Source organism: Coffea arabica, chromosome 7c (genome assembly GCF_036785885.1).
Source record: "Coffea arabica cultivar ET-39 chromosome 7c, Coffea Arabica ET-39 HiFi, whole genome shotgun sequence".
Lineage (NCBI taxonomy): Eukaryota > Viridiplantae > Streptophyta > Magnoliopsida > Gentianales > Rubiaceae > Coffea > Coffea arabica.
This window is the reverse complement of record NC_092322.1, coordinates 8,923,850-8,937,614: the sequence shown is the minus strand read 5'-3', so window position 1 is coordinate 8,937,614 and position 13,765 is coordinate 8,923,850. Positions and strand designations below refer to the sequence as shown.

The 13,765-nt window shown below is 37.8% G+C and overlaps 1 protein-coding gene across 2 annotated transcripts; it reads left to right on the top strand.

The window, feature by feature from the left end:
- The first annotated feature begins 268 nt into the window (after positions 1–268).
- On the top strand, positions 269–12,848 carry LOC113698657 (uncharacterized). 2 transcript variants are annotated; one of them, XR_011817764.1, is made up of 15 exons: positions 269–2,512; positions 2,607–2,734; positions 3,483–3,582; positions 3,666–3,807; positions 4,226–4,289; positions 4,379–5,120; positions 6,917–7,246; positions 8,629–8,820; positions 8,906–9,169; positions 9,257–9,405; positions 9,943–10,015; positions 10,112–10,197; positions 11,115–11,234; positions 11,490–11,564; positions 12,526–12,848. XR_011817764.1 is itself a non-coding variant. In XM_027218544.2 (14 exons), exons 1-14 carry the CDS (start codon positions 404–406, stop codon positions 12,547–12,549), a joined length of 4,683 nt encoding a protein of 1,560 aa, XP_027074345.1. In that variant the 5' UTR covers positions 269–403; the 3' UTR covers positions 12,550–12,848. The 2 variants fall into 2 exon arrangements, 1 of the variants encoding a protein (XP_027074345.1); XM_027218544.2 differs by having other exon boundaries at positions 8,629–9,169.
- The last annotated feature ends 917 nt before the right edge of the window (positions 12,849–13,765 follow it).

Here is a 13,765-nt window from a genome sequence, read left to right as displayed (position 1 = left end):
ATAAAACGTCAAATAGGAATATGTGAACATATTCACAAAATTGGTTCCAATTTAGGATAGAAATCTCATAGCCCAAACGGTGCCTAGTAAAAAACACCAGGGCTGGAAATTGTTTGGGTCCAATTTACAGCCAAGTGTTGCCAACTGGACATCTGGTGCCCACAAAGTTTGAGCAACAAAAACCATGGGCCAATATTAATTGACAAAATTACCCTCACACTCTCCCTGCTATAAATATTAAACATCCGCAGTGAACATTTCCGAATCATTCCTCCAGTAAAATATTTATTTCATATACATGCAAATTTACACGACACAAAAAATATCTCTCTCTTCTTAAGCTTCCTTTTCCCTCTAAAAATACTGACTTGAACACGTGTCAACGGGTGGACAACGGCGGAGAATGGCGGACTCGCCCTCGGAAGAAGAGGCCGCCGATTTTAGGGAGGCGCCGGATGAGCTGCGCTGTAGAAGGTCTGACGGTAAGACGTGGCGGTGCCATAGCTGGAGGATCCATGGAAAACCCTACTGCGAAAAGCATTACCTCCAAATCGTCGGAAAAAATTTGAAAAGGAAATCTTCTGCTCCGTCGAGAAATTCTAGGTCTGAGAAAAGGCGTTCGGAGAAATCTAAGGCTAGTGGTAGTGGTAAGGCTGGTGGTTCTGTTGCAAATAAGTCGAAGAAGTTAGGGCTTTCTAGCGGTGGTAGCAAAGACAAGAGGAGCAAGGGCGGGGGCGGCGAGTCTTCTTCGACAGAAGAGGTGTTGCCAAAGAAAAAGCCGAGGAGTAAGAGGATGAGAGTGGAGGCGGAGGAGGAGGAAGATAGCGAAGAGACAGAGGAGGATGAGAGGATGAATGTTGTGAAAATTACTGGTAGAAGGAGTGATGAGAAGGGGGCAAAATTCGAGAGCCACAGGGGAAATGCTGTTAAGAGATCTAAGGTGGGTGATAAAATTGATTCTCTGATGAAAAAGAAGCAAGTTGGTTGGTTGGAGGAGAGTGATGAGGAAAGAGGTGATAAGGTGGGTGATAAAATTGATTCTCTGATGAAAAAGAAGCAAGTTGGTTGGTTGGAGGAGAGTGATGAGGAAAGAGGTGATGTTGCAAAAGGTGCTAAAGGGAGTGCTAGGGATAATGTGGTTCAAAGTTCTAAAAGTGGTGGTAAAAGTGAGTTGAGGAGGAAGCATGCCAAGGAGATTGAAAGAAATGAAGAGAGTAGCGATGATGAAGAGTACTGGTTCAAAGAAATAAGTAGTGCTACAGAAAGTGGTGGAGTTAAGTTGGAAAATGAGAAGAAAGCTGTGAGAAGTTATCGGAGTGATGATGAAGAGGTAGGAAGGCGTAATATGATTAAAATTGGTAGAAGGAGTGGAGAATTTCAGGATGGTGTAAAGGACAGTGATTCGAGTGATATGAGTGATGAGGAGGAGGGGCAGAAATATAAGGTGGAAAAAATTGATAAGAGGCATAGGGAGCTCGAGTTGGATAAGAAGAAGGAAGTTGAGAGCAGCGAAGAAGATACTGAGGAGGAAGAGGAGGAGCGGAGTAGAGAGCTAATTACTGCTGAAAGTAGTGGCGGGGATAAATGGGGGAAAAAAAAGAGGAAAGTAGAGAGGAATGACCAGATTGTTGATGAAGAAGGGAAGGGTAGCAGGCGTAAAGGTGGTCAAAGGTGTGGTCAACTTGAGCTGCGAACAAAGATGAAAAATGATCGGAGGGCAATGAGTAATGAGGACAAGGAGGAAGATGGTGAGAATTCGAAGAAGAAAAATGGAGATAGTGTGGTGAAAATGTTGAAAAAGGGTTCGAGGACCAAGACACTGAAAGTGGCGATGAAAGGTATGAAATCTGAAGAGGATAATTTTGATGATGGTGGTTTTGAAGATATCATGAAAGATGGTAAGGATGAACGTGGTAAGAAGAAATCTCAGCTGCGGGTGAACGCTAAGGAGGTTGGGAGAGTAAAAGCAGAGGGAGATGGTGATGATGGTATTGATGTTGATGGCTCTAAGGAGAATTGGTTACAGGGTAAGAGTAACAAGGTTGAGAAAGGGGAAGTAGCTGGATGTGACAATGACGGTGATAATGTTGATGGTTCTGAGGAGATGGATGATGCTTGTTTAATAAAATTTGCAAAAAAGGATTTCATGCCTGCAACTTTATTGAAGAGAGGACAGAAGAAGTCACGGGAGAAGACAGGGGGGCTGAGTAACATGTTTAAAGATGAGAAAGAGGAAAGATCCAGCGAAAAGGATAAAATTGGCGATGAAAATGGTAAATCTGTGTTTAAGGCAATAAAGAAAGTCAAGAAAACTTTGAAAACAGATTCAACTGAAGAGAGGAGGAGGAGGAAGGGTCCAAAAATGGAAAAGGTGGGAGGAATTGAGGAAGAAGACGATGATCGTACAGAATCAGATGATGGAGCACACTTAATTAGAGAAAGGAGTTCTCGGGAGAAGAAGAACTGCCATAAGCCCAAGGTTGATCTTAGAAGAAAGCACTTCAGTACTGATGTAAGTTGTCTGCTGGCTTCTTAAGATTATATAGTTGGAATAGTATGTAATCTATTGGGATGAATCACAGTCATACTAAGAGTTGAATGAACAGGATCCTGAAGATGATTGCCAAATGTGCCACCAATGCATGTACAGCAATAAGAGGGTTGTGAGGTGTCGCAAGGAACGGCAATTGAATGGCTATAATAGGCGCTATTGTTATCTCTGTATCAAAAGATGGCAAGTGTATCTGGAAGATATTCCAATTTCACATTTGAGTGATATTAATAGATCCCAAAAATTACATGCTTGTTCTGCCATATTTATTAATTACCATGTTAACTGCAAGATGGAAAATAAGCTTTTGGCTGTTCTAATTGATTATGCGAGAATCATGTATACTGTGGTATGTGCGCCTTGTATTTGTCGAGTACAGACCAAGTGCATTATGTTTTCTGTTGATCAGTGTCTCTTGGCTGAATAAGGAAGTGTATGAGTCATTGATGGTGTGCTAACATATGAGGTTCTAGGTTGGGTTCCACTGTTTAGCATGCAAAATAATGAATGGTTTTCAAGTAGATATTGTCTTTTGGTTCTCATATTTTATCTGATTGCGTTATATTTTAGGTTTTTACCTAGTGCATCAGCATTTTATAGGGGATTGAGTGCAATCACCAATTCTGTGTATGTGTGGTGTGTCTTTTTCATTAGTATAGCTTATCATAGAGATGTGCACTCTTATTAATTTGAGCTACTTTGGATGTTCTAGTCTACTGGCTCTGGCTGATCTTAGTGTGCTGGTGGCGGCATGGCAGTAGTACATGTTTGTGTTAAGCTTGTGCCATTAGTGTATTTTCTTGTCAACAACCTTCTTTATCAGTTATATGGTGCTTTTCAGCTCTTATGTGTGCTGGCTTGAGTAGATGCTAATAGAGTGCTTAGCTTGTCTTGATTGCAATATTTACCACTATATTTGACTGAAATACAGGTACCCTCAGCTTTCAGAGGAAGCAATAGCAGAAGCATGCCCATATTGCCGAGGAAACTGCAACTGCAAAGCTTGTCTACGAAGAGATGAGATACAGAATGTAAGTTTTTGCTGCATTGGGTTGCTTTCTTGCTTCCAGGGTAGACGGTGGTAATTTATGATTGGTTGTGTTCATTATTGCAGCAAACTGTATATTCTGGGACTCCAGATAATGAAGCTGAAGTGATACATCACTTTAAGTATCTTGTTCGCATGGTTGCCCCTATCCTCAAACAATTTGATCATGACCAAATGGTGGAAAAGGAGACAGAAGCTAAAATTCGAGGTATCACTTAAATATGTTAGATGGATTTGAGCTTGCAGGTGCTTTTGTATTTTTGCATTTTTATTGGTTTCCTTTTTCCTTTTTTTTTGGCTTGTGTTCTGGGGGGTTGGGGGGTTTTAGGGGTGGGTGGGGAGTTTGCTCTATGCTTATTAGCCATCATCTCACTAATGCTTTTTCTTCTCCTCGAACTCTCCTCCATTTCGGTTCTCTTGGTTATAAGTTATTGCGAAAGGGCTTGTGTTTTGCTACCGAAGTGGACAAACATGAGAGGGAGGTGGGTGAGAAAAGATTGAACAGACTGCTTATTATATGAAGATGTCAAGATGGTTTAGTTAATGTATTTCTAATAAAATTGCATGTATACTTCTTTCTGTCAGTATTTTGGTACTTCTACATGTGATAAATGTTGGTTATACAGGAATATTATCGTCAGAGATAGGAGTAGAGAGGATTAGATGTTTCGCAGATGAGCGTCTTTATTGGTAGGCCACTTCTTTATTGATTAGTCATTTTCTTAGTAACTAAGTTGATCCTATTTTGAAGGTTTGAGAACTGACACATGCTTGTGCAGTGATTGTTGCGGTACCTCTATAGTTGATTTCCACAGAAGCTGTCCAAAGTGTTCTTATGATCTCTGTCTGACTTGCTGTCGAGAAATACGTGAAGGCTGTTTACAAGGAGGTAGTAAGGAAGTTGTTATCGAGTACGCTGACCCAGGGAAAGGATACTTGCATGGCGAACTGCAGGTGCCTCCAAAACAAGAAAGCTTTTCAGGTTCATGTAGTGAATCAGTTCCTGGGATGGAAAGTACCCTTCCTGACTGGAAAGCAAAAGAAACTGGTGAAATTCCTTGCCCTCCTAAAGAAAGGGGTGGTTGTGGGTATGAGCAACTGCAGCTCAGGTGCATATATGCTGAACAAGATGTGTTGGATTTCAGAAAGAAAGTCGAGAATTTAATTGAGAGCCATAGACTTGGCAACTGTAGTGAAACTTCCAAGCAGTGTACCTGTTTCGAATACAGTGATGATTCTGATATTGGAGATAAACAACTGAAGAAAGCTGCTTCAAGAAAGAATTCTGGTGACAATTACTTGTACTGTCCCTCTGCAAGTGACCTCCAGCAAGGGGACTTGGAGCACTTCCAGAAACATTGGATTAGGGGAGAACCAGTCATCGTTGGCAATGTTCTTGAACTAACATCTGGGTTAAGCTGGGAGCCAATGGTCATGTGGCGTGCAGTACGTGAGATCCTAGTTAAAAAGGGATCGTCGGATTTGTTGGTGACAGCAATTGATTGCCTTGATTGGTGCGAGGCAAGTCCTTTCTGTCTATCCTTTTTTCATTCTTTCCTGTCTGATTTTCTTCTCTCTTTTGCAGTCTTCTTATGTGACAATCAATGTGCTTTTCCAATTTATCTGATTCTCCATTAAATGGCAGTTATCCTAACACGTGCTGTTAGCATTTATGGAGTAGTAGTAGTTGATGGTAAATGTTGGCAAATTGTGTGGCTATTTTTGGAAGGATGCTAACTATCTTGGTTTACTCTTTAGCTGTTGGTAATTACGTTCTTAGCTTCTCTTCGATTCTTTAAGCTGCTGGAGCATCTCTCTTAAATTCTAGAAAATGTAAGATCTTTTTCCCAACTACAAGATCACTTCCATAAAGAAAGGTCTAAATCTTATCTGCGTTTAGGAGTCGCAGACATTCTTGAACCTAAATACGGATCAAGAGATGTGCCACATGAATTGGCTGATATATGGTTCTTTTTCTTTGGTTCATGACATATAGCTGTTAAAATTTTCATTTTGGTACTTTGGTATTTTGAGATTTGGAATACTTAATCTTGACATTTGGATTACTTTTCTCACCGTGACATGCTGCATGGATGTGAAGTAAGTAGTTTTCAGCATGCTTTTCTATTGGTACCTTGGCTTTGAACCATCAGGATCAATAAAGATGCAAATCAGCCACAAAGTAAATACACGCAGCAGGCAGACATACATCTGGCCAGATATAACTGTTGTAGTTTTCTGTGATTTTTGGTTTTATTCTGTGGTCCTTATAGTAATGTTTTTTAATCTTTTTGCAACTTGGGGTGAGAGTAACTTTGGGCAAAGCTGTTTTTTTTTTTAAATTTGTTTTATTACTCTATTTTCAGCATATGACTGTCAACATGTTTGTCTTACTTTTTGGATGCAAATTAGCTTCAGCGTTTCTTAATGTAGAATTCATCATAATTAGTGCTCTGCTTTTTGTTGCAGTAGACATCCTTGAAAGTGATTTCTGTATAAATTATATTAAACATACATATTGAAGAGGTGTATATTAGTTTCTAGTTGGATGGCTCACAAAAGTGCTAGGGGAATTGTTCAATTAGGTGGCTGCTTTTACTTATGCAGCAAATCTGATCACTGTTACCTGGGTCTATTGATGGAAAAAGCAGGTTCATGTTTCTGTTTGGTGTTGATAAATAGTTACGATATCACCTGATTTTACCAACAATTTTCTGCTGTAAACAAAACTGTATTTACAGCATTTGGTTTCTCTTTGTCCTGATTTGTGGCACAGCACTTTCCTTTTCTATTTGCTTATGCATGGTAGAAATATTGCGTTCCATTGCCAGCCCCACTTTCCAAAATGTCTTACAGGGAGTCGATCTAAAAATTGCAGCACTAAATGTCTTGGCATGTGGAATGTTGAGAAACACTGTAATTGCAATACCACTCTTAATGCTCGTTTGTTGGTGAGTTTGAGAGTAAATTATGTTTTTATATTATCTTGGTATTTGATAAAATGTTGATCTTTTTGTGTTTGAAAGGTACTACTCTCAATAGGTTGTTCAGGCCACGATGGTGCAGTAGGTTTGCAAGTGACCATGCATGTGTTTGAATGGTTTTATGATCATTAAAGATGTTCTCAATTTCTTAGAAAAAGAAATTATTCACTTCTAGCATTAGAATACAAAATTGACATATATGATGGTGTATCTTGCTTCATTCACAGATGTAGCATGTTTTCCCATTTCTTGTGGAAAATTATTTCATACTTCAAATTTTTGGTGTGTATCTCTTGCTCTCTGAGTTTTCTAAGCTGTCCTCTATGTGTGCAGGTTGATATAAATATACACCAGTTTTTTAAGGGATACACTGATGGTCGGGCAGATGGAAAACACTGGCCTGAAATGTTAAAACTCAAGGATTGGCCGTCATCAAGTTACTTTGGGGAGAGACTGCCTCGCCATTGTGTAGAATTTGTTAGTGCCTTGCCTTTTAAAGAATATACACATCCAAATTCAGGAATTCTTAATTTGGCGGCAAAAGTGCCAACTACAGTGCTGAAGCCAGACATGGGGCCTAAGACTTATATAGCATATGGGTTTGCAGAAGATCTTGGACGGGGAGATTCAGTGACGAAGCTTCACTGTGACATGTCAGATGCGGTATATATAGTATAACTATTTATGCATTGGTGGTTCTGTTTCTAAAAATAATGGGTCTAACAGTTAATCTTCAAAGATCTCTTGATCACGGAAGATGCACCCTTATGCGAAATTATATGCTTCTACCAAAGCTTTAAGGATTTTCTATCAGCATAAATGCACACCTTTTTTCCCCCTTTTCCCACTATATTTGAGACATAGGGTTCAAACTAAGTGAGCAGTATGGTTGCAAGGCCATGATTTTGTTTTTCCTTGATGTTCTTTGTGGCTGCTTTCGATAATTTAAGGGACATGGTTCTTATGGAAGCCTTTTGCATTGATGTGCTGCAAAAGTGGAGGATAGCAAGACCAGGATTTTGTGTGGATGGAAAGATTTGTGATTCCCTATTAAAGCTTTTCAGCGCTAGCCTTTTGAGAAATTGCGATGATCTGATATAACTATTAGGAATAAATATAATTCAGTTTGAAAGTGATAATTCACTTAGTGCTCCTCAGCGGGACATCGTGGAAAGACTGTCCCTTTTTATGTAGATTGATAGGTTCCTGCATGATTTCAGTATTGCTTTGGTGCAATTTAATTTGACCATGAATGGAGATGTTTATCTACATTTTTTTGGGGAACATAGATTAATGGATCCAGCTTTCTTTCACTATTTTCCAGATGATTGTTTGGATGACCCGTCAAGTTTGTAGTTGAATGAAAAATTGTATTACCTGTAGGCTTCCATAGTAATCTTAATCCATTTTATTTCATATTCCTTGATTGAGCTAAAGCTTAAATGAATGTGTCTTAACTTCTGCGAGATACAGAAATATCTCTTTAGGAGAAAGAAATTGTTCTCTTTGTATTATTGATAGTTTCTACATATGGGTCAAAGAAGTTAAAGACACGTGTAATCTAAATTTGTAGTATCCCTTTATGGAAAAAAAGTTCTCTTTGTATTATTGATAATTTCTACATGTTCGTCTAGTGGCATGGTAGCATCCAGGAAATGAGTTCATTATTAGAAACAACCATTGATAATAAAGTATAAGAAGAAACGTACTTGCTCATTTTGGGGCTTATCACTGAGATAATCGAGGTGTTTGCTTCTTGTGAGTATCAGTCTAGGTCATTCCCCAAAAAACTAGAAAAAGGGAAATTGTGCAACTCTTGTTCTGAAGTATCTTGATGTAGTCAATGAGTCAAACTTCGATGCCCAGCTTTCAAAAAATTAATTTACGAGAAATTACTGGTTTGCTTTTGGTTTCTTTTTTTTTTGGGTGACAGAAAATACTGTTTTCTCCTGTTGTTTGTCTTGATATGATGGTAATCTGTTTTGAATATGGACCTATAGATGCTATTCTTTATAAACTATGTTAACTCTGTTTATATGAACCAGGTGAATATCTTGATGCATACTGCTGAAGTGGCTGTTGAACCAGAGCAGCTTGCTAAAATAAAAGAGCTCAAGCAAAAGCATGATGCCCAAGACCAAAAAGAACTCTTTGGGACGTCTGATCCAAGTGATAAAGAGGCTGTGGAGAAGGTGCCCGTGACGTTGGAACCATCTGGAAGTGCATTAACTACTGAAGTTAGTCATGCTTCTCCTAAAATTTCTGATTCTTTGAACCTTCAAAGTGGGAGTATTGATCATTTGCCAACTAATGCTGGAAAAGGGAGTGGAGGTGGTGCCTCCATTGCAGCTGAAACATTGCAAGATGGTATTTTGACCAAACCAGTCACAGAGTTTGGATTGCCCTCTGAGAGTTCCCACATTGGCGGGTTGCTGGGAACTCAAAAGAGTGTGCCAGGTAGAAGAAATGATGAAGCTAGTCAGTCTAGTGATGAGCAGAATAGCAAATTGAGAAGTTCATTGACTGAAAATGCCTCTGAATTACATATTAGAAGTACAGACTTGAACAAGGAAAATAGTAGTGTAGGTGAGCTTGATATTGTTCCATCTGGGTATGTGTTTCTAAAAAAGAACGTACATCAGGAAATGTAATCTGTATATGTGTTTGAAATAGGTACCAAAAACAAGCTGAATGGTTTTTTTGAAGTCGAGGGTGGGGCAATCTGGGATATATTCAGGCGGCAGGATGTTCCCAAGCTAGAGGAATATCTTAGAAAGCACCATAGGGAATTCAGGCATATTTACTGCCGTCCCGTGGAAAAGGTAATTTTATCATTAATTTTATTTTTATAAGTTTCTGCGATGAGGTCCCAAGACATGCCAAAAAGAAGTGTTACACAGGTGGTCTTTTAATTGCATTCGCTGTGTATTTAGAGATTGATAAACGTGTGCTGAAAATGTTAGAAAATGTTCACTAGATGACATGAAAGTCAGTGTTGCATCTGGTCTCGATGGGTAAATTAAGCACCTTTAACAGATGTTATTGAATCCGATTGGATCACTTGAAGACGATTTTCAGCGTTAACGTTTGCTTAGTGTTGCCTTTCATTGAACCTGAACTTGTGCTTGTTTAATTATCTTCTTGGTTCTGTTCTGCCACCATGGGCTTAATGTTTTTGGGGGGGCCATGTTTAGTGGAAGTGCTGCATCTTGATATGGTTACATATGTGTTTGTTATATTTAAGCTTTCTATAGATACATTTTGATCCCATCTCTCTCTGAGAGTTAGCAATTGACTTCTTGTTACTGTCAAACTCTGGACCAGCTAATTATCATGATCCAATGTGTTTCATTCTCCAGATTGTTCACCCAATTCATGACCAAGCTTTCTACTTGACTGAGTATCATAAGAAGAAGCTGAAGGAAGAGTTTGGTTGGTTAAATATCTTTTAAAGCTTTAACAAATCTTGTGTATCTTTTCAATTTTTTTCCAAAAGGTTTATGTAATATTCTTATGTGGTCAATATAGGAGTTGAACCCTGGACGTTTGTTCAAAAACTCGGTGATGCAGTTTTTGTGCCGGCAGGGTGTCCTCATCAAGTTAGGAATCTTAAGGTATGTAGCACCTTGCATGTTTATATTTTCAACTCTCTTTCAAACCTTTAAGTGTGTAACTATGGTTTTAATGCACCTGAAATCTATCTCTTTTAGCATCTGTACATGGCTATCTTAAGCAGATGGTTGTGCTCAGGTGTGCTTATTTAAATCTTGGGCAGATTGTAGAAGGAATTTTTTGTGCCATCTTTTTCATTTTTACCTGGAATTTATACTGGGAAAACAACTTCAACGACATTCCAATGGTTCTTAAATCCTTTGGGATAACACCTGGTTCTGAGTGCAATACTCAGCTCCTCAAAAACCCTCATGTTTCATACTAAAGCTTTTTGACACCTACAGGATGTACTAGCAATTATGAGACATGTTTGGTGACTCTTTATGCTGATTTGCTACAATGAAACTGGTGATCATATTCCTGTATCTTAATTTATCGAGATCTTGGTTTTTAGTTCTTGCTTTAACATCATGAAGGGGTCTTGCAAAATTTGTCACACTTTACTTCTTCATTTCTAGACAAATTTCTTACAGAACTTTCATTTTTAGGGGATTTACCAGTATTTTTCTTAAAAAATATCACCTTCATCTAAGGCAGAGTGGTAGTAACTAGCATGATTCAGATGTATGATGTTCCTTGTCATTTGCAGAACTTTTGATGGTTCTTTCATAACAGGGGTATAAACGCTGCGGTAGGACTCAGGATTGCTTGTTAGTCTCCCGTACTTGAGTTCTTATAAAATATGCTCATATTACAGATTTCTTCCTCCTTATCCCTAGATATGTTTTCGTGGTCTGCTAAATTTGCTTTCTGTTGTGCTATACAGGATACCAATAGTTTTTTTTTTTCCATTACTGGTGGATGTTATCGTTTTCTCTTTTTGTTTCTAGCTTTTAATCTTCTCAATTCAACTCTGCAGTCTTGCATTAAGGTTGCTCTCGACTTTGTTTCTCCTGAAAATATTTCTGAGTGTATTCGCTTGTCTGAGGAATTTCGGACTCTTCCACAAAAACATCAGGCCAAGGAGGACAAGCTAGAGGTATAGTAGCTGAAAATATTAGTGCTGAAGTGAACTTTTAAATTTTCGGAAGGAAGCATTACTTTTCTGGTATGACTTTTTACAGCATGAACTATTTGATGAACTATACCTGCCACCATCATGTTGCAGTTTGAAAGTAATTGCCATAGTTTATCATCGTTGATGTTGAGATGATTGCCTTTTCAGCTTTATGTAACATCCTATATGGTTAATTCAGAAATACCTTTGAACTAAATCATTCTTTGCCTGCAATAGGTTAAAAAGATGGCTCTCCACGCACTTGACAATGCTATAAGCTTTTTTGAGCAGACAAAGAGCAGATATTTAAAGGTTGCTATTCCTTTACCATTTTCTAAGGAACTACCTCTCGTTCCATTATCTTATTAGTTATGTTGGAATATTTTGTACATAAAATAGTAGAAGATAAATAGCTTTGATTTATGCTTGCATGGCTTGGTTGGGATCATGGAGATAGAAATCTGACTGTAATAATTGCTCACAGGTCATGGTTGTTTTATTGCATGACAATGGCATTTTTCCTGATTCTAATGCAGAAATTGCTTGTTTTAGTTTTCATGTAATGAAGCAGTGCATTTGATACAGTTGCAATGTGCTTGGTTGCCTATAGAATCGTTCATAATTTGGCTTCATAGTGACCATTACATTGGCTGAAGGAAATCAGTATTAAAATAGCATGGGATTGAAGGAATTTCTCTTGATTTTTATTTTCGCAATTGCTATCGTTTTAACTTGCTGCTATGTTACGGGCGCTCTACATGTTTCACATTCGAGTACAATTTGCTGTTTGACCATTTCTTTTAGTTGTAAAAACATGGTTCTGGATATTAAGATGCTTTTTTTTTTTCTATGCATAACCCTATCTGTTAGGTCCAAGCAATGCCAAATGCTAACGCGTCTTCTCCCTGATTAAATTACTTCTGTTACCTTGTTTGGCAATTTTGGTGATGTTAGAATGTGCAGGTTGTTGTGCACAGTGTGGTACAACATGCTGATTTTTACCATTTTGGATACGCTTCCTGGAGTTTTTATGTTGGGTATTGTTCATTTTACTTGGTAGTGTGTGTAGCAAAGCCTGGCTTTTTTTGTTGGTAACTTCACAGAGTTTGTGTGTGTTGGTAATACATCCTGTTGGATTTCTCTGGTTTGTTAGGTATATTAGTTAAAGTCCATGCATTGAGCTATGCTGCTAGTCTGTACAGGAATTGTTAATTTCTGCTGAATTGGTTTGTTATATACTATGGCAGTTTGACATGGAATTGACATTTTTCAGGTTATCAAACCAGAAGTTACATAACACAAAATCTATATTTGGCTGCAACATCCATGCGACATCCAAGCTTATCAATCATTGAAAGATGTATTTGATTCCTGACTTCTGTTCTTCGGATAATCTGCTACGGCCTCAAAATCCAGAGTCGTTCAGGTGACCTGGTCCGACGACTTGTGTCAAGCCACTGCTCAGCCTGTGACTTATCATGTGTCTAGAGATAGAGAAACTTGCCGTGCACCTAAGAGCTGTAAAGGTTTCCATGACTAGAAATGTACCTGACAGTTTTGCGTATATAGAGTAAAGCCCGACTCTTCTGGACTCAACTTCGTCCTGAAAGTTGTTCGTTTTACTGGTTTATCCACGTGTCCGTGAAAGGGTATATGCAACCATGGTACGCGGGGTATACTTGTGAATGGAAAAAAGGGGAAAATGAGAGGAGAGTGGGGAAGCCGAGCTGGCTGTCTTTGCATTTTTCGCAGTTGAAGATTTCTACGTGTTTGGGATAATATCAGTATCAGAAACCTTCCTTGAGGTTTCTTCTAATGTCACTTAGCATCTTGCAGTTTTAAAAATATTACTTGCATCCCTTGTGAATTGTGAAAAGATTATATTAATCCTCACTTGGTATATAATTCACATATCAAATAAATGAAGTTAAAAAAATAAATTTAAAGGTACGTTTTTCTCTTTCTTCTTTTTCCATCATTCTCTCTTACTTATTTTTTGTTTGGATGAATATGTCATTTTTTTATTTGTAAATTATAGTAAATTAAATATTATTTCTTTTATTTTTTGTGAATATGATAGAGTAGGATACGATTTTTTTTTGAATTGATTTTTATAATGATCAATGCAATTTAAAATCTTGGGCACTGGTTAAAAAGAAGTTGGGAAAAAAATAAAAATCATAAGAAATCAATTTTGAATGTATAAAGGTTAAATGAATTAACTTTTCATATACTAATAGTATAATGATTTTTTTACACTAATAGTTTTGAATGTATGCGACATGTGCATGATTTGAATTTATATTATGTAGCATGATTTAAACCTGTTAATATTAAAAAAAAAATTATGCATTGACAGTGTATAGAAAAGTTATCCAAGTTAAATTGGTGCTAGTATATTTCTTTGCAAATACATTTTTTATTTTTCAAATTTATATTTTTATAGACTATAGCATATTGTGGCGTAGTAGTATTACTAGAGATTGTTTTTTAAGAGATGATTTTCTTGGAGT

Coding starts and splice junctions, on each gene's coding strand:
- LOC113698657 (XM_027218544.2), top strand. CDS start 404: ATGGCGGACTCGCCCTCGGAAGAAGAGGCCGCCGATTTTAGGGAGGCG. Junction 3,808..4,225: donor GACAGAAGCTAAAATTCGAG/GTATCACTTAAA, acceptor TTGGTTATACAG/GAATATTATCGTCAGAGATA. Junction 5,121..6,916: donor ATTGCCTTGATTGGTGCGAG/GCAAGTCCTTTC, acceptor CTATGTGTGCAG/GTTGATATAAATATACACCA.